Source organism: Canis lupus, chromosome 6, assembly GCF_003254725.2.
Source record: "Canis lupus dingo isolate Sandy chromosome 6, ASM325472v2, whole genome shotgun sequence".
NCBI lineage: Eukaryota > Metazoa > Chordata > Mammalia > Carnivora > Canidae > Canis > Canis lupus.
In genome coordinates, this window is record NC_064248.1 from 30,646,455 (window position 1) to 30,669,737 (window position 23,283).

The 23,283-nt window shown below is 48.1% G+C and overlaps 1 protein-coding gene across 7 annotated transcripts in view; it reads right to left on the reverse strand.

Moving 5' to 3' along the window:
- SNX29 (sorting nexin 29) overlaps positions 1–23,283 on the reverse strand; it is a 528,389-nt gene that overhangs the window by 439,829 nt on the left and 65,277 nt on the right. For all 7 annotated transcript variants that reach the window (XR_007411267.1, XM_025416475.3, XM_049111381.1 and 4 more), the window contains exons 5-10: positions 21,676–21,856; positions 18,798–18,868; positions 17,406–17,654; positions 15,073–15,448; positions 8,349–8,467; positions 2,197–2,272 (exon numbers count right to left, since the gene is read on the reverse strand). Coding sequence is in view for 6 of the 7 variants with exons in the window: in XM_025416475.3 (XP_025272260.1) it covers positions 2,197–2,272; positions 8,349–8,467; positions 15,073–15,448; positions 17,406–17,654; positions 18,798–18,868; positions 21,676–21,856 (1,072 nt within the window). In the remaining variant the exon portion in view is untranslated. The remainder of the gene's footprint in view (positions 1–2,196; positions 2,273–8,348; positions 8,468–15,072; positions 15,449–17,405; positions 17,655–18,797; positions 18,869–21,675; positions 21,857–23,283) is intronic.

Sequence of the window (23,283 nt, forward strand, 5' to 3'; positions counted from 1 at the left end):
AAAATCACAGGCAACCCTCATCATATGCAGATTGCAGATTCCCTATTCACAAATTTGCCTTCTCACTGAGGTTATTTGTGTCCTCGAAATCAATACCTAGTATTTTTCTAACACAATCAGCAAACATGGCACCCAGGGTGGCTCAGTGGTTGAGCGTCTGCCTTTAGCTCAGGTCGTGATCCCGGAGTCCTGGGATCAAGTCCCTGCATCGGGCTCCCCGAAGGGAGCCTGCTTCTCCTTCTGCCTGTGTCTCTGCCTCTCTCTGTGTGTTTCTCATGAACAAATAAAACCCTTAAAAAATAAAATAAATAAATAAAATAATAAAAAATCAATGAAATAAAATAAAATAAAATAAAATAAAATAAATAATAAAATAAAATAAAGCATAAAGGGCTCTGCATCCTGGATGGAGCTGGTGACACCAATCCTCCCTGACAGTGTACTCCCTGTACAGAGACCTACAGGTGGTGTCACCATCGGACAGCAAGGTCCTATAGACTCAGGGAGAGAGCATAACATCAAGCATACTTTGAGGTAAAAAGTGACTCCCATCCTGGAGCTAAGGCTGAAAATGCAGATGGGATCTATCCCCACTCACTGAAGTTTGCACCAAATTTAAAACATGAAGACAGAAGAAAACAACTGGAAAAGCACCGAAGATCCTGGCAGTACCCGAGAGACTTCAGTGTCCATCCTAGCTCTGTCACCCAACATGCGATGACTTTGAGCAACTCAGTTTCCCTTTGAGATACTTTCACTTGAAAATCAGAAAACAATACGGGGCTTACTGCCATATGCCAGACTAAGCACATCTCAAATAGAGGAGAACTAAGTGGCTCCAACAGTATCTAATATTAAAATCGTGCGTTAAATGTCCACAATAGCCAAACTGTGGAAGGAGCCTCGGTGTCCATCGAAAGATGAGTGGATAAAGAAGATGTGGTCTATGTATACAATGGAATATTCCTCAGCCATTAGAAACGACAAATACCCACCATTTGCTTCAACGTAGATGAAACTGGAGGGTATTATGCTGAGCGAAGTAAGTCAATCGGAGAAGGACAAACATTATATGTTCTCATTCATTTGGGGAATATAAATAATAGTGAAAGGGAATATAAGGGAAGGGAGAAAAAGTATGTGGGAAATATCAGAAAGGGAGACAGAACATAAAGACTCCTAACTCTGGGAAACGAACTAGGGGTGGTGGAAGGGGAGGAGGCGGGGGGTGGGGGTAAATGGGTGACGGGCACTGAGGGGGGCACTTGACGAGATGAGCACTGGGTGTTATTCTGTATGTTGACAAATTGAACACCAATAAAAAATAAATTTATTATAAAAAAATAAATAAATAAAATAAATAAATAAAATAAAATAAAATAAAATAAAATAAATAAAATAATAAAATAAAATAAAATAAATAAAATAATAAAATAAAATAATAAAATAAAATAATAAAATAAAATAAAATAAAATAAAATAAAATAAAATAAAATAAATAAAATAAATCATGCGTTAGGGCAGCCCGGGGGGCTCAGCGGTTTAGCACCGCCTTCAGCCCAGGGCATGATCCCGGGGTCCCAGGATCAAGTCCCATGTTGGGCTCCCTGCATGGAGCCTGCTTCTCCCTCTGCCTGTGTCTCTGCCTCTCTCTGCCTCTCTGCCTCTCTCTCTCTCATGAATAAATAAAATATTTTTTAAAAATTGTGCATTACTGTGACTGAATGCTAAAATCAGGCATAACACTAGAGGCAGCACCCAGGTATGACCCTCACCCCATAAAAGTAAAGGTGGTATGCAAATGAAGTTTGATAAACACTGTCTCTCATGCTCTGACACCCTTGGCAACTTCACATTATATGATGCAAGCTACACCTGAACATTAGTGTGAACTAAGGCCTTGACCTTGAATCCCAAAAGGTGTGCTCCTACCTTTAAAAGAGAATAAGGGATCCCTGGGTGGCGCAGCGGTTTGGCGCCTGCCTTTGGCCCAGGGCGCAATCCTGGAGATCCGGGATCGAATCCCACATCAGGCTCCCGGTGCATGGAGCCTGCTTCTCCCTCTGCCTATGTCTCTGCCCCTCTCTCTCTCTCTCTGTGACTATCATAAATGAATAAAAAATCAAAAAGAATAAAAAGCACAGTTGTGAACAGGACAACTCAATCTCAAAAACAATTTGGCTTCCGAATACTAACCTGTACCGGGGACTGGGCTCCGGGAGAATGTGATCCTCTGGTCCTGTCCCATTCTCCAGGCTTCCGAGGGGGGCATCTGTGCACAGAGAGCAATTGCAGAGAGAAAGTCAGCTGTCTGTTTTCATTTCATTTTCTCCATGAGGCAAGGACACAGTGCAGACACTGGCTCTGCTAAATCAGTCCACTTACAGATGTTTCCTCACCTGCTCACCAGATTTTAATCTGCTGCTTGTTTCATTCTTTGGGCCATAATCTCAGATTTGGGACCAATCACTGATGGGAGGCCCCATCCTCCCACTTAACCTTTTTGACCTTGAGCCACCTGGAATTATGCATGAAGTCCACATTCAGAGCCAGCCTCAGGATCAGGGAATACTAATCAGCTGTTAGATAAAAACGCTCTCGCTGCAGGGGCTTCTGACAGACACAAGGGGGCAGCACAGCCTAATCACTGACAGCACCTGCCTGCATCAAAACCAAGTGCCCTGCTGCTTTCTAGAAAGCCACCTCCCTGCTCAGAGAAGGGTGGTGTGGGAAAGGCATTCGGAAGAAGTGAGGCCACAGATAATCTCCAGAGGCACTGAAGATTTTCATAAATGTATTAGCTGCTGTTTGAGTCGCTTTCCAGAAAAAAGTGCCAATGCATGGCCCTCAGGCTGGCCGGGGACACAAAGACTGGGACCAGCCATGGTGGCACGTGCCCTTTGGAGAAACTCCTGGCTTCGCTCACTGCAGAGCCAGGCCCAGATGGAGGATGGGACACACAGGTGGAAGGGACCACCCCTCACTGCCCTCAGCCCCACGGCCGCCTCCCTGTCATTCCATTTCTGCCTGACTCTCTTCCTGCTTGAGGCTCCCCAGCTCTTACGGCGTTGTACCAGGGGATCCTAATGAGAAAATTATTCTTCACTGTTTCTTCCACCCTGCTGTCCCCATTAAGCTATTCCACTCACTCCTGGAATTTTTTAAGAAGTTCGAAGGGGAAACAGCGAATGTCTACCCCTCAGCTTCCCTCCCTACCATTGTGGTTCATTTAAGGTTGCAGGCTTGGCCTCCAATTTTACATCAGCGAGTCACCTAGCATCTTTGCGACATGGTATCCTCAACTATGAAAGGGGTAACACCGGTGACTACCATATGGGCATTTTAATAACACCAACCGTATGTATGATCAAACTCCTATTTTAATACACGTCTGCTTTGGTGAGAATAGTCACTGAGTGGCTGCTAGTGCAGCTCGCTCTAGAACCCAGCCCGCCTACCACAGCTCCCACCATCACCTTCATCATTGCCCCCACCCCCTCTGTCCCCCTCGGCAAACCCAACAAGGTGCCAGCTACAGCTCCCCCCTTCATGAAGAGGACAGCTCCAGAGTACGCACCTCTGGCTGGGACCTCAAGCCTGAATCCTCATCCCACAGGGCTCACTGTCTGCCTGAAAGTTCTACTGGAATACCCTGCAGGGCCCACCACCTGACCATGACCATGCAAACCAGCCTCTTCTGCCACCCTCTCCGCTGGACCACGGCCTCTCAGAGTGTAGCACCCCTGCCCCCATCATGGCACTTAAGGGTACCCCAGACCTGCCGGTTCCACTTCATTCCACTCCTCATCCACTGCCACCATAGTGCTAAGGCTCCATGCCTTCTACGAGTCTCCTGCAGGGGGTCCCCACAGTTCTGTTTCACCCCTGCTAATCCAACTCATGGCTGTTGGATTCCTCTCCCTGAAGCGAAAACAGAGACTCTGACATGCACCACGGAAATCCACGGCAGGAGCAATGGCCAGCACAGCCTACCAGCATTCCAGATACCATGCCTCCTCAGCCCAGGTGATCTGTGATCTCCCCCAGTAACCTACCACCTTGAGCAGTGATGCTGCAGGGGGTCTGACACTCCGGGGTGCAGAGCTACCTCTCAGTATGTGCCACTCATCCACAAGGCACCCTGTGAGGTTCACTACTATTAGTTTAATTTTATAAATGTGGAGACGGCCAGGGAAGATTTCAGGGACCTGTCCCAGACCGCCAGCACATGAGAGTCTGAACCTCACTCTGCCCAGGGGCAGAGCTGAGCCCTTACCCACTTCATGATCTCTCTGCACAGCTGATCTGAGCTGCATACCCCTCCCTCTACAGGTCCTTGGACTCCCTACCCCATTCCTTTGTCTACACTGTGTCCCCACCTGGATATCATTTTTCCAACTGCCAGGTGTCCACTCCCTTTGGCATGCCCCATCCCCACGTGCCTGGTCCACCCACTCACTCTTCACCCACTCTGCAAAGGATTCCTGAGCCCCCCACTGTGGGCCTGACTCTAGCCAGGGCCAGAGTCATACTGGAACCAGACAGACATGAGTCTGTCCTCACAGACCTCAAAGACCAGCAGGGGGAGAGGAATTACCAGGTGATTATACAAACACACGGTTACAAGCTGAGGTCAGGGTGCTGGGGACGTAAGAGGTGTATGGCAGTGTGAACATGAGGCCTGGCCCGCCTAGAGAGTGGGCAGAGGAGCCCTTTATAAGCCAGCACCACGTGGGCTGCCCCCCGCCCCCCCCCAAGGATGCACACAGGGTGCAGGAGGCAGGAGGAGAAAACCTGGAAGTGGAAGCAGGCTGGTGTGCCCAGGGGCATGGAGCTAAGGAGAAATGGGAGAAGATCAGGCTGTGCAGCGAGCTGGGGCCTGGGGGGTACAGGGCGGCCACAGTGAGGATTCTGGATTTTATCCTCAGTGCGCACTGAAAGGGTTTGGAGGAGAATGATGCAACCTGACTTATGTTCTAAGAAATCACTCCGGTTGCTAAAAGAAGAATGGCCAGGGTAGGGGTAGGGGTAGCAGAGAGAGCTGTTGGTGTCCCTTGTCCCCCCCTTACATGCAAAACTGCAGGGGGGAGGGGTCACCTCTGGATCTCCCCGGAGCCTAGCATGGTGCTGGCACAGAGCAGGACCACCCAGTAGTTGCATAAAGAAAACCATGAGCCCTGAGTGGCACATGACCCCCATGAGTGGGGGTGGAGACCACACACAATACAGGCTTGGGGGGTGGGGCACCACAGTATCCTGACTCTCCAAAAGTAACATTACCCCCTGGGAGTCCAGCTCCCAGGCCAACCGTCTCAGATCGGAGCAGCGCTGCAAAAGAGCCTCTTCAACCTCAACCAGCAACCCCAAAGACCCACTGGTAGGACAACACGTTGAATATTCTACCCAATGGGGAAATGAAAGTTCGAGGACCCAAGGTCTGAAATGAACAAACAAGCCCTCAGAAACTGACTGAATTTACTACAACGCAACACTAAACCCAGGACCCTCGGTGAGGAGGCGAGCAGTAATGTTCCACGTGTGCAGTGGGTAGAAAAATGGGTTTTTGTTCACCTCCATTGAGTATTCGTAGTTGAAACAAACTTCGGGGGTTCTCTCTCCCTTGCAGCTTCAAAGAGATGTTGGTAAACGCGCTTTGCTCAGTTGCAGGTAATAGACGTGCCCAGAGGAATGACTGTATCTAATCCTCCTTCCGGGCCTTGTGGGACCCTGGCTGGTATCTTCCTTCTCTGAGCCTCTAATCCCAGAAATGCAGCTCCAAAGCACAGCCCCTTAATCCACAAGGCCTCCTTGTCCAAGAATCAGAGGATAATACTTCTGTGTTCAGAGTCCCCTTCTCTGCCATCCTCTCCCTCCTCAGATTTAGCTACCGAAAACATTCATCTTTCTTCACCATGTGCCTCCCCACCTCTTCCTCTAAATGCCCTCAAGGGCACTAGAGGCACTAGAGGCAGTAACACTTTCAAAGATGATGAGAAGGTCTCTTAAGGGTAGAGTCCTCTGTGTGCAAAGCTGTCATTAAGGACACAAAACAGCTCCCAGTCACGATGAGAAGGAATAATTTAACTTTCCTTTGTAGGAAGATGTCAATTTGAAGGGACACCGGTCAGAAATGAGCAAAAGAAAAGGAGCTGGGAGAGACATGCTGACATCGTGCACCCAGAGCCACCCAAGGAAAGGCCTCTCTGGCAGGCAGGCCAGACCCAGCACCTCTGGACCAAGTGCCACCCAAGGGAATGAGCATCGGGCCAGGAGGGACTTGAAGCAGCCTGGCATTCCCATCAGGTAGCAGATTCCTCCAGTTCTGATTCTAGTATCTTCTGCAGCCCGAGCATAATTTGTCTTCCTATGCAACTCCTACCCACAGTGACTTTGCCCCTGAGGCTGTCACAAGCTTCCAGGACGCCTGGCAGCTTCGTTACTAGAGTAAATTAAAAAGTTGGCAGCCCAGCTCATACACAGCATTTCTGATGAGGATAATCACGATAAGCTGGACCTCGGGGTCCACTAAAGGGACCAGATGAAGCCTCTGGGTCAGGAAGGCTGGAAGGTAAGCAGTGGGACCCTGGGAAAGCTGAAAGGGGGATGCCTTCACACCAGGATGCTGGAGGCCAGCCAGAAGCCTCTCCCTGGAGACACTGCAGGAAAGCCCAGAGGGAGGAAGAGCGGGGAGTTCTCTAAGACTAAACCCCAACACAAACGGCAGGCAGCAGTGCCCCAGCCCTCAGCCCTCAGTCCCCAGGCCCAGATGGGTGAGAGGAACCCAGCTAAAAAAGGAAGGAGCCACTGAAACAAAACAGAGCACCAAGGGCACCTGACAGCCCAGCGACCATTACAACCCAACACAAAGGCCCCCTTGGTAGGGAGGGAGACAAGGTGAGTGGGAGGGACACTGGCTCATCAGGCGGACGCCATATGGTCCCAGATAGGTGTCAGGACCACCTGCTCTCTGCAAGCTAAAAGCTTCTGGCTGAGGACAAAAGGGGAGGGAGTGAGAGAGGGCAAAGACTCTCAAAGGAAAGAGGAGAAGGGCAGACCCCATAGGGAAGTGTGGGGCACAGAATGGGGGAGACACAGGAGCACCCTCCATTCCAACCATCAGCTCCCGGCCCACACACATCCTACACCAGGTGCCCCGCCACGCCACTGCTGCGGTGCCACAGCAGGCTTTCACGAGGCCTTAGCTGGGGCCTGGCACCTTGCCCCACGTTCACATGGGGAGCCTTCACTACAAATCTGAGAGAAAGGTAGGGTAACAGTGACCAGCCTTTCCTCACAGGCTGTGGTGGAGAGGGATGTACTCATCGGATGGGCCACCTTATGGTCCTGGGCTCACTCCAGGACAAGGGCTGGCTGCTGTTACCACCGTCGGTTGCACCTTCCAGAGAGGAGACCCACTGGTGGACTGAGTCACCCACCACACACACTCAGCAGCCCCAGTTCCCTGCTGCTCAGAGGGGAACCCACCCTGCCGGTGCGGCTCCTGGGGCTGGGCCATCTGATCCCCACCCCAGACGGCTGCCAGCTGGCGTCCCACCCGCCCCTGTGTGCCAGCTACTTTGGGTGGGTTTCTGTGCCCGCCAGTGACAAGGAACAACAGTCTATCATCTGGTTCAGACTGTAGGCAGCTTCCTGAGCAGTTGGTGGGCCTCCGTTATGATTTCTTAAAGCTGGCCTTGGAAGGGTGAGAAGGTGCCTGTGGGGAGGTCAGGGGGGCACTAGGGCCTTACTCACCCAGTGGTGCTGTGGGGCAGTGACGGCCACCTGGCACTGCACTGAGCTGCTCCCTGCACAAGGGGCCCCTCCTCCCCCTCCCACCATTCCCCCAGGACCTGCTTTAGCTCAAGAAAACAGTAACAAACCACAGGAGAGCACACTCAACCAAATGGAAGGAGTCAGGATCACTTATCTTCTCCCTGTACAGGCAGGTCTGAAGCAAGCTGCTCTCTGACCCCCACGTGCTTTGCTGCAAAGGGTGCTGGAGACTTTAGAGCTAAGTGTTCTCTAACTTTCTCCCTCAAAGGCAAAATTAAGGGTCACCATTTGTGGTCAGTTTGTACATGACCAAGTTCCCAAAAAATCACTAGTAAGGAAAAAAAAACAGGCTTCGGGGCTCCTTCTTGACTTGTCAGCTGCTCTGGCCCAACACACCCGCTCTGGTTAGGAACAACTCAAACACTCCGGTTCAGCAAGAAGAGAAGCCAAACCCTTATTCCCTTCCAGTCTCCCGCTCTGAGCCCCATGCCTCTTTGCTCCCTCATGCCTACAGAGAACTGGTTCTCCAGCCAAAGCACAGGAGTGGAGGGAAGGAGGAGTCAGGAAACACCCACCTGCAGGGCTGTAGGAGCCCACTCCGCTGACCGGAAAGAGGACTTCGGCATCACCGTGCAGCACCTGCAGAGGAGCCCAGCTGTGCATCTGGGAGAGGTGGGTGTTCCCATCCAGCGGCCTAAGGTGAGAGAATACAGCTGCGTGACAGACCGAAGAGCCTCTGAGGGCTCAGACCACCACAAGCATCGGTGGGCCTCCCTCAAGTTCCCTCTTGGGAACCAACCAGACCGTGACAGGGCTAAAGATAGGAGGCCCATGCAGTCCAGATCCAGACCTCATGCATCCATTCTTCCAACCAGTATTTACTGAGCACCTACTGTATTCCAGGCTCTGTGCTCACACAGATTTTGTGCTGGCCAAAGAGCCAGCCAACAGTGTTCATCTTGCCCTCGAGGAGCCTACAGTCTGGTAGGGCACCAGGACATGAATCCCACAATCCCACAAGAAGATGTAAGACAGCAGCTCAGATTTGCAGAGCTGGTCAGGAAGGCCATGGAAAGTTTCCCTGAAGAAGGGAGGTTAGAGGTGAGAGCCAAAGGCGAGAGCCACAGTAAACGGAGCAAAGAGGACAGAGGGGAGAATGCAGGAGAGGGAATGGCACGTGCAAAGTTCTGAAGCAAGAGGAAGCACGGAGTCCCAAGCTCTGAAATGATGTCAGCCAGGTGACCTGGGGCTAGCGTCCCTTCGCTTCACTGGTTCTCAAACACTCATTAGTAAAAGTGCAGAATCAGACCTAATTGCATCTGGGTCCCTCCCAAGAAAAGGGGTCAGCTTAAAGATTAACCGGGCTCATATGACCAGTTATGTCGTCACCTTATCCACGAAGTACAAAAGCAACTTGGACCATCTTTGTCACACCAGCTGGTTCAGTTGAGTTTGTTTGGGGAAGGATTTGCCCACAGGAGCATTTGCCTCTGGGCAATTAGGAAACAGTAATAAATGCCAGGCTGTATTTGCAGGGGACTTTAAAGTTTATAAAATCACTCTGTAACTCAGTTGTAAAGGAGCCTAAAACTTCTTTAGAGGAAAGATGGGAGGAGGGAAGGAAGGGGAGAAAAAGGGGACACAAGGTCCAGGAGATGCCATGACTCATTCAAGTTCAGCATCCTGGACAGAACAGAGGCTTCAGGGGTCTGAGCCCCCATCTTTCAAACCCCAGTACAACGGGCCTTGTGGCTGCTGCCGACATGATATAGGTAGGCTTTTTTCTTTTGATTTAGAGCAGAGATCAACACAATTTTTTTTGTAAAGGACCAGACTGGAAATATAGGGTTTGTGCCCATAAGTATCCTTCTCTTTTAAAAAGTAACCACCAGGGATCCCTGGGTGGCGCAGCGGTTTGGCGCCTGCCTTTGGCCCAGGGCGCGATCCTGGAGACCCGGGATCGAATCCCACGTCGGGCTCTCGGTGCATGGAGCCTGCTTCTCCCTCTGCCTATGTCCCTGCCTCTCTCTCTCTCTGTGACTGTCATAAATAAATAAAAATGTTCAAAAATAAATAAATAAATAAATAAATAAATAAATAAATAAAAAGTAACCACCATTCTCAGTTTGGGGGAGAATCTTGGCCTATAGGCTACTTTGTCCCTGCTTTCAGAGGCCTGCCACTTAGAGATTTTCCTTTCAGCCCTCTCTAGCTTTTAGTCAGACATTTGGCTATGAGCAAGAAATGGGAAACAATCCTAACAGAACTGTGCAGAATCCATTATTTTATCCTGCAGGTCACACCCACAATGAGCCCCTCAGAAGCCAAAGCCATACTGGGATGGGGCTGTGGGGTGAACTGGGCTGTACCTCTAGAATCAGCAGAGAACTGCCCTCCCGGGGCTCTGATCCAGCAGCTGGTGACAAGGGGGCTCCCAGACACCCAGGGGCGCTCCAGGGCGCCCCTCAGGAGAAAGCAGCAAAACCACCAGCCCTTTCTGGGCCACTGCACTGGCTCCAGGCGGGTGGGATTTTCCGCTGTTTATTCTAAGGGGAAATTTTGCAGCTTCACTTCCCAGCAACATACCCAGAGTGCAGGTGAGGACAGGCTCCATCAGGTGAGGTTTTAGAACCCAAGCAAAAGTGCCCAAGGGCCACCACCCCCAATGTGATTTACACTGAAGTGAGTGCTAAGGCGGAGACCAATTCAGAGTATGTGCCATCATTGGCTTACTAACTCAATAACAGGTGCTGCTTTTCATTAGAAAAACCAAACGCTTATTTTAAAACCTAGAAAGTGCCAAAAAGAGGAGGGGGGCGGGGAATACACCAAAAGCCACACTCCCAAAAACAAAACTGACTTAGACACTCTTCCCTTGGTGTTTCTTTCTACACATACTTTTCTTTAGGACGTCGTAATGAAACTAATGCAGGACTCATAGTTTGCTTTTTTCATTCAATATTCATTCCAAAGTTGGTCTCCACACTATTGGCACCCTCTTAAATGTCATTTAAGAAGTTCAAGATCCTACCAGGTCATGGACAGAACAGCTGAATCACTATAGCCAACACCTGGAATTAATAAAATACTATATTAACTGTATTGGAATTAAAATGAAAAACTTAATTAAAAAAAAAAAAAAAGATGTTTGAGCCCTGAGACGCTAGGATGTTAAAGTGTAAGCTACAGAATAGTCGGCTGTTAACGGAGGTCAGCTCATGTTCTGCTCCTCTAAGTGCGGACTTTGGTATATATCTCTCCTCGGGGTAGAGTCCCAGCGAAGGAATGCTTAATCGAGTGGGATAAACATTTCTAAGGCTCCTGACATCGCGTCAGACTGTCTTCCCAGGGGGCTGTCAACACAGGGGGTGGCCATCTGTGAGGACGCCCAAGTGCACCAGTCATCCATCCCTCAGTTGGTGCCTTCTGTGTGCCTCAAACACACCAAGCGCTGAGGACATGCTGAGCAAGCCCTCCCCCAGGGCGCTAACCCAGAGCTCGCCCTTTATCCAGTTATAAATCATGGCAAAATAGGGTGTCTACCGGCATTCTGTATTTGCTTAATTGCTAGTGAGGTATAACATTTGTCCCTATGTTTGAAATTCTTTTTGAATTATGTTTTCACCCCACGTCCCTACTGGTATCAGAGGTCACATATGAAATGGCAGAAAAATCCCTTCCTGTAATAAACATACGATCCTCTTTTAAGAAAAAAAACAAAAAGCAAACTGAATACATACAAATTTTGAGGTGGGAGGGACAAGATTTTTCCTCTGTCATCAAAGCAGTGGTTTAATTGCTAAGCAAACAGAAATGTAAACCCAACTTTTGGCCAACAGGGCATTTTGGAGGCAATCACAGCCCTTCTCCGGGATGGGCCACCTTTCCCTCACAAACTTGGCTGTGCTGTTCAACTGCTCAGGCCCCTCTAGGCTCCTAGACCTTTCATGTGAACATTAGTTTAAGATCAAAATGCAAGTATTACTCAGTAGGCCATGTCATCATTCCTCTGCTCTTCCCCAAGATGCTCTGCAGAACGTTCGATCAAGATCCCCCCCTTACGCCAGGGAGAGGCTGTCCATAACCTGTAGGAGGCCCAGTGGCCTCAAAGGGCCTGGACCCCTGGAAAGGTCACCCTGCACTGTTTTGTGTTTTACACATCACAATGCTGGAGGCACCTACCTTGGCTCACAAGCTGGCCTCCCCCCTCAGGCTTCCCTCAATGGCACAGTCTGGGGTAGGAAGAGAGATCACTGTGCCTGAGGCCAAAAACACAGAGTGAATCAACTCAGGGATGCACTCACCATGGACACACAGAAGGACACGGCACTTCCTGAAAGGCCCAGGTGAAGAACAAAAAGGGGAGGCTGCGGTAGCCTACTGTCAACTCAGCTAGGCCATGGTACCAGGGTATCTGATCAAACATTATCCCAGTTGTCTCTGTGAAGGTATTTTTAGGTGAGATTGACACTTCAGTCACTAGACTCTGAGTAGATCAGATCACCCTCCCCACTTTGGCTGGGCCTCATGCAATCAGTGTAAGGTCTTAACAGGAAAAGGCTAAGGTCCCCCAGAGAAGAAGAAATTCTACCAACAGCCTGCCTCTGGACTCAAACTGCAACTCTTCCCAGGGCCTCCAGCGTGCTGACCCACCCTACAGATTTGGGACCTGTCAAGCTTCCACAGTCACATGAGCCAATTCCTTAAAATAGATCTAGACAGACAGACATAGATGGACAGGCAGTAGTTCCCCTCATCATCCATGGGATATGTTCCAAGATCCCCAGGGGAGTCCTAAAACTGCACATGGTACTGAACCCTATATATACACTATGTTTTTCCTATTCATACACACCTGGAATAACATTTAATTTATAAATAAGGCATATTAAGAGAGTAACAACACTAATAATAAAATAGAACAATTATAATAATAATCTGCGATAAAAGTTATGTAAACGTGGTCTTTCTCACTCTCTCTCAAAATATCATACTGTATTACAGTCACCCTTCTTGTGATGACAGGAACTGATAAACTGCCTGCGTGATGATGAGATAGGGAAACTGAAGGACTCCATAAAAATCTGCTTTCTGCTCCTTTTCTTGCTTCTTTTCTTGATTAGACCCATACTTCCACTTTACACCTACCTCCTGATACATAAAGCATCTGTCCTCCTTGTAAGGGACAAGGAGTTAATGACTTCATTAGAACAGGTAACGTCTGAGGAGGGACCAGGTAAGAATGACTGGAGGAAGTCACCATCTACATATTCTCATCGATGTGTTCTCCACTACAGGCACTAGACATCTCAACACCAAGATCTCCTGGCTCCAAGGAATAACACCTGGATCCTCATGTTTGTTCTAACCAGTTCCTGGAAGCCTGAGAGGTTCCAGGAACCCCCAGACCCAGAACAAGGATGAGACTCCCTCCTTTCCTTCCTGGGTCTCCGAGACACTCTGTACCTGCCCTCTCTCTATGCCTTCCATAAACTTTGCTTTCACCTCTTGCTGGCTCACATTGGATTTCTAACCTGCATGCACTCAGGGACTCCCTTGGCTGGTCCTGTGGGACCCCCCTCTAGGTCCTTAGACCTGGCCAGCCAGCGTCAATGAGATGAAGTGGGATGAAGGCGCTGTGTAGTGTAGGCATAAGCCAGTTCACTACCAACCTTGTAATGATCCATGAGGAGGAGGAGTATTTGCTTCAGGACCATGATTGGCTACAGGAAACTGAAACCACAGAAAGGTAACTGTGGCAAGTGAACTCACAGGTAAGGGGGGATCCCCTCCCCTTGGTTCTGCTTCTCTGGAGATCGACTCACACAGCAGGTCGCAACATGCAGTTCCCAGGTAGAAAGCACTCACCCCATGACCAAGAGCAACAAACGCTTCAGGGAGGTGACCCTGACCAACCCGTCAGGAGTAGAAAAAAGGCTTGTACATGAAAACATTCATTTCAGAATGGCTGATAACAAAAAAGCAAAAACAAGAACAACAGCAAAAGCCAAAGACCTAAATACTGAACATCCAGGGGCAACATCAGCAAATCGTGATGTGTTGATCTGTCAACCAACTGATAGTCCTAATTATGTAGAAATGTGGGAAATATCTGACAGTAGAAGCTTGTGAGCACAGCACAACTGACCCTTCATCCCTGCTCTACCCACTGCTCTGACAAATCTCCACTCTCTGAGGAATCCCATCCTTCCATCTGTGAAGATGGTGACGCGCATTAGCCTCCCACGGGAGCTCCTGGTGTTGTAGCAGGGATGCTTGGGGCCCGCCCGGGCCCGGCCCACCGCAGAAGAACAAAGTGATGCTGCTAATACAGGTACCCATGTGAATGAAGATGAGAGCAGAGATCAGAAATAGGTATCATCTCATGAGAAAGAAAAAGACTCCTATTAGAATAGACGGGACTTGAGAAGCCTAGGGCCAGAGCGGCCATGCCCCACATCTCACACCTCAGGGTCTTGGCATCTCCATGTTCCTCACTCACCAGCTGGGTTTGAAGCTGGGGGTGGTGGATGGCACCAGGCACTGCCATGCCCAAGCGAAAAGGCAAGCTAGTTCACTTGGCATTTGGAGTAAGACCAAGCACAGGAATTCTCACAGAGCAGCCAGAGAGGCAGCAGTTGACCAAAGGCCTCCGTGCAATATCCCATTAACTCAGCAATCACTCTGAAAAGCAGGTGCTGTTTTTCTCCCAGGTTTCAGATGAGGTTCTGGGAGGTAAACTCATCCAACCTAAGCCATGCAGCTAGTAAGTGAGAACCCAGGCTGTCTCGATTCCAAGATCCACACTCTTAACTAGGCTCTTCTGCTTGATGCCTTCTCGTGCATCAAGGCTCTTCCATAAACACTCATCTACTGCAACACCACCGTTAAAGCAGCAAGCTCAGGCAAAGTCCTGTTCACACCCCTGTAGATAAACACAGAAACTGCCAGCGGGTGACTCTTGTCTAGAACAACGCTGCCTCTCTCCTGAGCTTCCTGTGCTAGGAGCAAGTTAGAGATACAAGGAATATCCAAGCAACAAAAACAAAAAACACATACATAAGGCAGGAATTTCAGAGCACCCATCTTGACACCAACTTTATAGTAAATACCTTCAAATATACTCCCTTCTGTTCATTCTCAGAAGGACAGTAAGCCCATGCTCCTTCTTCTTCAATCAAGATGAGAAAAGTGAATGATGCTCTTTACACACATAGTGTGCTTGGATTTCACCCAATACTGCCAAAAGAGAAAGCCATTAATGCACCACCCTTCATTAAAAGCTCAAGTGGCACTTACTTCTCAGGTGACCCTGAATGGCCCAGGCACTTCCTTCCTGACATGTTCCCATACGCATCATCCTCGTTGTCATCCACATCTTCATCATCAATGCTTTTCACATCGAGCTTCTGGTACCCAAACTCCCCATTCAGAGATAGAGAATCGATTTTCCATGAGCTGCTGCTCTGACTTCCGTTGGAATTTGGCCCAAAGGGGCTTTCAAAGGCAGACATGATATTGATGGAGGAGCGGTCTGAGTTCTCTTCTGAGCTCTCCCCTGCCCCGGGTATCTTTTTAAAAACATCACCAGAGTTCTGCTCCTCTTCCTCATCATCAAATGAGATAATGTTGGTCACCTTCTTTTTCTTCTTCCGCTCCTTTTTACATTTGGCATCTGGCAAAAGAAGATATGGTATGAGGAAGCAGCAGGCAAGATTAAGCCATGATTGAGCCATTTTGCCTCTATATTGTAGAAAATCCTCTACTATTCTCCTGAGAAATAAGATAAATTCAGATTTTCTTTTTTAAATCCTTGAGAAAAAAAAAAGTCTGTCTACAGGAGACTGAGCAAAATAGATGTGGGGCTCTACTTGTGATTTAAACAAACACTCCATAGAGCATACATAACAATCGTCCCTTGTAAGTACTTCAAGTCAGAGAGATGAAAGGACTTTCATTGTTTCACTTTGGAAAATACTCCTAGCTGATTAATGAGACCAAGAATATCAGTTTTGGGTGGTGGTCAACTGTTCAGCAGCCACCATTCATCCATCTCTGTAATGAGACTTCGCTGCTGCATGCATTGAGGGTGGCAACTACTTCTCCACCCCCTTGGGTGTGGGCTGGCTCAGTGCTGATTTTACCAATAGCATGCAGCAGAGATAACGGTGAGTTCTACAGCCCAGGAACCAGGATGTGCTGCACCCTCCTGGAACGCTGCCCTGAAACTCCCAGGGAAGGAAGCCAGTCTAGTTCATTAGAGCATGAGAGGCCACCTGTAGAAAAACAGATGCCCCAGCTAACAGTGAGCACTACTTCTAGGCACATAAGTGGGACCATCTTAGATCTTCCAGCTCAGCCACCAGTTCAGTGCAGCCCTATGAGGGAGCCCAGGTGAAATCAGTGGAACCATCTTGCCAACCCACAGATTCATTAAAAAATAATAAATCGTGGCTCTTTCAAGCCACTGCATTTTGGAGCTGTTTGTTACACAGCAAAGACTAAGTGAAACTGAAATCAAGGCTGCCTTTGTAACCAGTACTTACAGAAGTCAGTCTCTTCACCCATCTGAATCATCAAACTTGGCTGTGAGACACTTTGAACTGACTCTAGAAATTCCATCCCATCTAAACCAAGGTGTGACATGGTGATGCTTCACCAGTGTATCAAACACTGAGACAATGTCAAAAGCAGTGAAAATGACACTCTTTGGGGTATACAAATTCCAGCTTCTTTGTCACACAAAGCCCTCAACAGTCCTCTTTCCTATGTCATTCACCTAGGGTCTCTACTGGATAAGGAGCAGACAAGACAGATAAATCCAGCATATATACCAAAACCCCAGAAGATTCTGAGTTTTCACCATCATTAATAATTCCAAAAAGATGACCATGATTACTGCCTTGTTTAAAGGAATTTGAGAATATTAGGACTACATCCTTAAACCCAAAATTCCCTGTTTTGCTATAGCAACACTTTGAATGTCCCAGAAGGCTCAAGGCATATTACAAAGTTCTCACAAAATGGATCTTAATTCAATCAATTTTCTTTCCCCCCCACCCCACAGCCTAGAGTCAAAGCTAACTCTCCCTTTCTCCTTGGCATCCACTTAAACATCACCCTCCCCAATAGTGCACATTCTCCGTAGCACCCATGCATTGCTTCCATCCCATTTATCAGAAGGATCATTACTTACTTGTAGAATTCATCATTAAGTATCTATCCTTACCCAACCCAAGAGCCTGCAGATAAAATGCTAGAGATCTTCCTGGTTCACTGCCAAGCACACAGAATGCAGTGAATGAACCCATGAATGAAGGGAATGAAGGAATAAATGAGTGAAGATCAAGCTCATCTGGCTTCATGAGACCAACACACCCTCACAGTCTTTTTGCTGTCATTGAGCCGAATGCTCTCCCACCCTATGGTCTTCACATCTCAACAAGGGTCTCAGTCCCTTCCAGAGGAAACAGGGGGAAGAAAAATATACATGAGTATGAACTGAAAATGCAAGTGCGTGAGACTTCATTCCCCTTGGCACTCTCAGACCACAAGTTGTGTCCCCCTCGGCCATGGTCAGCCATCCTCTGACCCGACCCCGCTGTTCAAGGTCCCACCCCCTTCTCACTCACCAGCACTGACGTGCTTGGACACGACAGGCAGGGGGTCGGTGTCCTGTTCAGGTTTGATGAGGATGGAGACAGCAGAGGATGCTGTGATCTCCCTGAAAAGGCTGCTCACTCCTTGTGTGGATTCCTTCAGCAAGGAGGTCACATTCTGTGTTGACTCCTTTAAGAGGTCCGAGACGGTGGGAGCAAACTTACTCTGCCCATTCAAATCCTTGTTGTCGATGTTAATTGCAAAGAGGATAGAGTTCAGACCTGCCCAAAAAAGGGAAAAATCTGGAGTGTCTACCACAGGAAAGTCACACCTCCAACACAATAAATGAGTGGCAAACAATATAGTACACAAGAGGGGACACCCTGATTTTAAGCACGAATTTAAAAACCTCCCACAATATGGGGTCAGTAGAGATCAGCTATCACAGGAGCTAAGTCTTTCCAAATAGTCTCCCTATTAGTCAAAAATAAATAAGGGATCAACCCCAGGCTGATAAGACATAAGTTCTGAGGTCAGACAGCCTGGGTTAGATCCCACCACTGCCACTTTCTAGAGACCTTGGTCAAGCCACATACAACCTGAGCTTCAGTTTCCTTAGCTGGAAAATGGGGATGAGAATATCTCTTTCACAGGGTATTAAAGACAATCACCCACTAAAAACAGTTCAGCAAACAATCAAAAATGTGCACCAATAGCATTACTAGTATCACTTCAGGCAAAAGCTTGCACTGGCCTACACAGGAAATCACAGTCAAAGCCTGACTTTTCCTCATCAATGGGACAAGACGAATGTAACTCTCTCTCAGTACTTGGGACTTAGCATAAACCTTCAAGAAAGAAAAAAAAATAGAGGTAAGGAAAGATTTGAAAGAAGCAAGTTACCCATTTCTGTTGGGCTCACCCTTTGAATGAGAGTCAAAAGATAAACAATCTAACAATTTGCCAACTAACATCAATCCAGCCTTTCCATATTGACAAATCATGTACATGACTCTTCACCACAATTGATTTTCTCACTGTCCTATGAAAGCAATTCCCATGCTAACAGGATCCCCACCTCACAGAGGAGGGAAGTAAAGTTAACAGAGCTCACAGGACCTGTCCCAGGTCAGGAGCCAGGAAAGGGTAGAGCCAGGTGTCAAAGCCAGGTCTTCTGCCTCCAATTCCCCAGGCCGTTCAAGGCCACAGCCAAAACCCCCAACCCTATGCTTTCCCTGCCAGGATATCCAACTCAAGATAAATGGACTCAATGACCAATGCCACTAAATAAAGGACAGTGACAAGTAACTCATTAAGTAGGGGAGGAGTAAGGAAAATCACAGCCTCCTTTGGAGTTATAAATTCCCAGCCGACTGCTCACCAAGCTTCAAGGACCCATCACTCCTGGCCTGAGCCAGGCTTACCTGCTGCCATGGTAGGAAGCATGCTAGATCTTTCTTCATCCATCACAAAAGACCAGTCTTCATAAAAAGTGCTGCAAGTTGAAAGAGAAAGGGAAAAAGTTCTGAACAGTGGTTCTCTGCATCCATCAGCCCAACAACTCCCTTACATGGTTCCCTAAAAATCTGTGCCTGGTCATCCAAGGTCTCTGCCAGGCTGAAGCTTCTGGTTATAAACAAAGGATTGAACGTATGATGAATTCCTCATTCATCCCCTGAGCTTGAGTATACTGAAATAGGCATGAGATGGAAACTTGGTTATTTATGAAGCAGCAAAGAAGGGCACAAATGGAGGGGTGGCATCCAGTCAAGCAATCTCTCTAAGACATAGGCAGGAAATCCAAGCTGGCTCCCTAGGTGCCATGACCGGGCTACCACAAGAGACAAATTCAGAACTAGAGTTCCATGGCTCCATCAACCAGAGCGTTTGTATGTAATAACTGCTTGGGCTGCAGACCCGAAAGTCCAAGTTAGCCCTGGAAAGGGCTGGGAAGACCAACGGGCCCCACAACCTCAACCGGCAGAAGGAGAGAGGTCAGCAAGGCATCCAGGGCTTGTCCAAGCTCATCTGGCAATAATGGGACAGTCAGGGCTCTGAAGCAGGTGCCCCAGTCCAGCTCCCTAGCTCTTTACCTGACCCCTGCTAAGCAGTTACAAGCGAATGCCCTCAATCCCTGACTTCCCTACGAGGTCAGAGAACTTTCAATTAGTGGAGACAAAGCTCACAGGCTAAAGCAGGGTCAGCGGCGAGGGACCTACAGTGCAGCATGAGATGGGACGTATTCACCGCCGAAGGGACTGAGTACAACAGACAGAACAAAGGAACGCCCCACTTCTGATACACTTACCCAGCAGTGTCGGTGCAAGCGCAAACTACATGTTCAACCTGGCACTGCCACTCTACCTCCAATTCCCAACACTGTGATTCTTTAATAATCTGGGCCAGTTTCCGTGCATGTAAAAGAATTTGGTTTTCCCACATCTAGTTAGATAAGTGGCTAGAGATTCAGCTATGTTCAACTGTGATTCTAACAGCTGGATTCACTCTAATTGCTCATCATTACAGTCGACCTTGATAATGAGTTGTACAACTCTGAACTACTTGCAAATGATTTGCTGGAAAAAGCTTCGTGGAAATTCGTTTTAAGAAAGAGGAGTATGTTCTCCTCAACTAAAACTGCTTAATGCTCAGGGTAGGGTGGCACCCAGACATTCATAGCTTCTGGGCTCATACCTAAGCGTCACACAGGTGCAGTCAGCACAGTGGCCCCACAGCCCGAGCATACAGCCAGACAAGGCACTACAGGCAATGTCAGTGGGAGAACTTCAGGAGTATTTGTCAGAATCTTTGTGCACAATCCAGAACACCAAATGAATTGCTGGTAGACAGGTGACCACGAGCAGCGCACACACACAAACAGATGAGGAGACAAGCCAGGGAACACAGGGCAGCATATAAAACCATGGGAATGCATCACGGCATGAAATACCAGCTTATTGAATTAAATGAAATTAATTCACTCAAATTAAATCCTCACTGTTGAGGATCCAGACACTGCTAATGTGAAGCTATTCAAGGAACCAGCGCAGGACTGATCACTGTCCCTCTGCACCAGCAGGTGACAAAACACATGTCTAGTCCACCATTCTCAGACAGTAAATAACAGCCACTGACATAGAGTCATTGTTAACATCATGAGTACAGGAAAATGTCAGCACTGTCACATGTTTCTGAGAGGAACATGGCTGACAGTACTACAGTTGATGCATATTCAGTACCCTCCCCCCAGTGCTATGAGACAGCACATGCCTCACCTTGCTGAGCCAGGCTATGGCCATGTGATTTGCTGGCCAATGAAGTGTGAGTGGAAGTGAAGTATCTCTCTGGGCAGAAGCTTCAAAAGCCAGTGTTCAGTTCAACCACAGCCCCTTTTCCTACCTTGACAATCACAAAAGCATTTGTCAAGATGGAGCCTATGTCAGCCTGGGACCCTGGGATGGGAAACCCCGACTCATCCATGACAGACATGCAGCAGGGGGAAGAAGTAAACCTGGCTGTCTCAAGCCACTGAGGGTTTTATGATGTTTGTTAGAGCAACATAAACTGACCTATACTGATAGAGTGAACTGTAGGTTTACGATCAAGGGGGGAAAAAAAGAAAACATCATAAAATAGTTTTTTGGGTTTTTTCCTTTTATTTTTTAAGATTTTATTTATTTATTCATGACAGAGAGAGAGAGAGAGAGAGAGAGAAGCAGGCTCCGTCCAAGGGATCCCGGGTCTCCAGGATCACACCCCACCCCAAGGCAGCGCTAAACCGCTGGGCCACCGGGGCTGCCCTGTTTTTTTGTTTTTTAAATAACAATTGACTTTTCTGCCCAGCACAAAACTTCCTTATTTCTTTCAGTCAGTTTGGGATTAACCTCAAAAACAAATAAACAAACAAACCAGAAGGAATTGCAAAGAACCCAGCACAAAGGAAAAGCAAACACAAAACAGCACTAAATCCCCAATTTAGTCTGAAAGCAGCCCAAATTAAAATTTCACCAAGTGAAGAGCAGGCTGTGCCCTGGGACAACAACTCTCTCCACATCCCACACCTAAATAACAATAAGCCTTTATGGAGTACTTGCTGGATGCAGGTGTCATGCAAGTCCTTTATGAGCATTCATTCTCTTGCTTATTCTCAGATCATCTGTGCACAGCGAATAAACTGGGACCATAAAAGGGGAACCTGGGTGCCCCCAACGGGGAGACCAGGATGCAAACCCAGGAGGTCAGTTTCTGCAATTCCAACCTGTCAGTTATGGTTATGCCTCCCCCGAAGCCCATCCCACGTACCTGAGCCTGCTACGGTCGGCCAGGAGCATGTGCAGGTAGCGCTCCAGAGAGTGTTCATTGAGGGCACAGCGCAGCCAGGCCCGGCCGCGGCCCACATCCGAGGCAATGTGGTGCAGGGAGTAGAAGCGAGGCAGCTCGTGCTTGCTGAGGACCTCCTTCACATAGAACCAGAACACCGGCTCTGCAGAGACAGGGATGAGTATGGTAGCACTTGGCCTGGGACGCACATCGTTCTAGAGTGACGTTCCCTAGGCATTTTTCAGGACTTTGAGTTCTTTCCTTAGCACAGAAAAGGAAGATACCATAGAGTATAATTTTGCACCTGGGTTTGTTTCTTTACTTGTCTAGATCATGAACGTTTTCCTGTCACATTTAAAGATCTTTGAAAACATGATTTTTGATGACTTCCCAGCCAAACATATTTAAGTATTTCTATACTTCTGGGAACATGATATATTGCCCATTTTCCCTACATACTGCTTTGAACATCGTTGTCCATAACTGTCCTCATTTCAAGTTCCTTAGAAAAGATTTCCATATGTCTGAGAATAGGAACAGATTTAAGGCTTTAATGGAAAGCTAGGAAAGTTTGTTTTTTTTTTTTTTTTAATTTTTATTTATTTATGATAGTCACAGAGAGAGAGAGAGAGAGAGGCAGAGACATAGGCAGAGGGAGAAGCAGGCTCCATGCACCGGGAGCCCGACGTGGGATTCAATCCCGGGTCTCCAGGATCGCGCCCTGGGCCAAAGGCAGGCGCTAAACCGCTGCGCCACCCAGGGATCCCGGAAAGTTTGTTTTTATCCACAATGTAGTTACTGGATCTCCTTACATCCCACCTTTTTCATCCACATGCACACAGATTTATTCATAATTTTCACTCTAGTATATACCTCATGTTGTGATCAACTTTCATCACATAAGCTCATCAAGCCTTTTCCATGCTGTCAATAATAACCAGTAACATCAGCAAGGGCTGCTCCTGTGTGCAGAGCACCAGCAAAGTACCAGCCACTGCACTGAGGCCTTGACAGCCGTCCGCACTCCTCATAAGCAGTTATGTCATCTCTATGTCAAAGACAAGGTCCAAGGCCTGGCCAAAGGGTCAGTAAGCGGTGTGGCAGAAGGAGGCCTCGGAGCTACATGACTGCAAAGCACTAACTCTGACAGCCTTGTGTGGGGACGGAGGGCTCTACCCTCTTCAAGATAATCGTGTTCACACCTGCTCAGTATCCCACGGGAGAAAATGCTGAGTCTTTGCGGGCAGATGGGAATTCTCATCCAGGAGCTAAATAAGCTAAAAGACCCCTCTGAGAATGAAACAAGATCTTTCAACATTCCTTCTAAAAGAATGTAAATACACATATCTCCATTAAATGGACACTGGCTTAAGTTCACTCAAATGATTCAGTTCAGCTCAGGTAGCATGGACTACATTCGTAATGGGAGCCACGGACCGGCCACAGCTGTTGGATGAACAGGCCACAACAAGGGTTCATCCTTAACAAAGCTTCCAGTCTAGCAGGCTGGGCGACTGGGAAGAGATCCATCAACAGAATGACCTTGGCAGCTCACTCAGCCATGCCACCCTTCGGATTCCTCTCCCATAA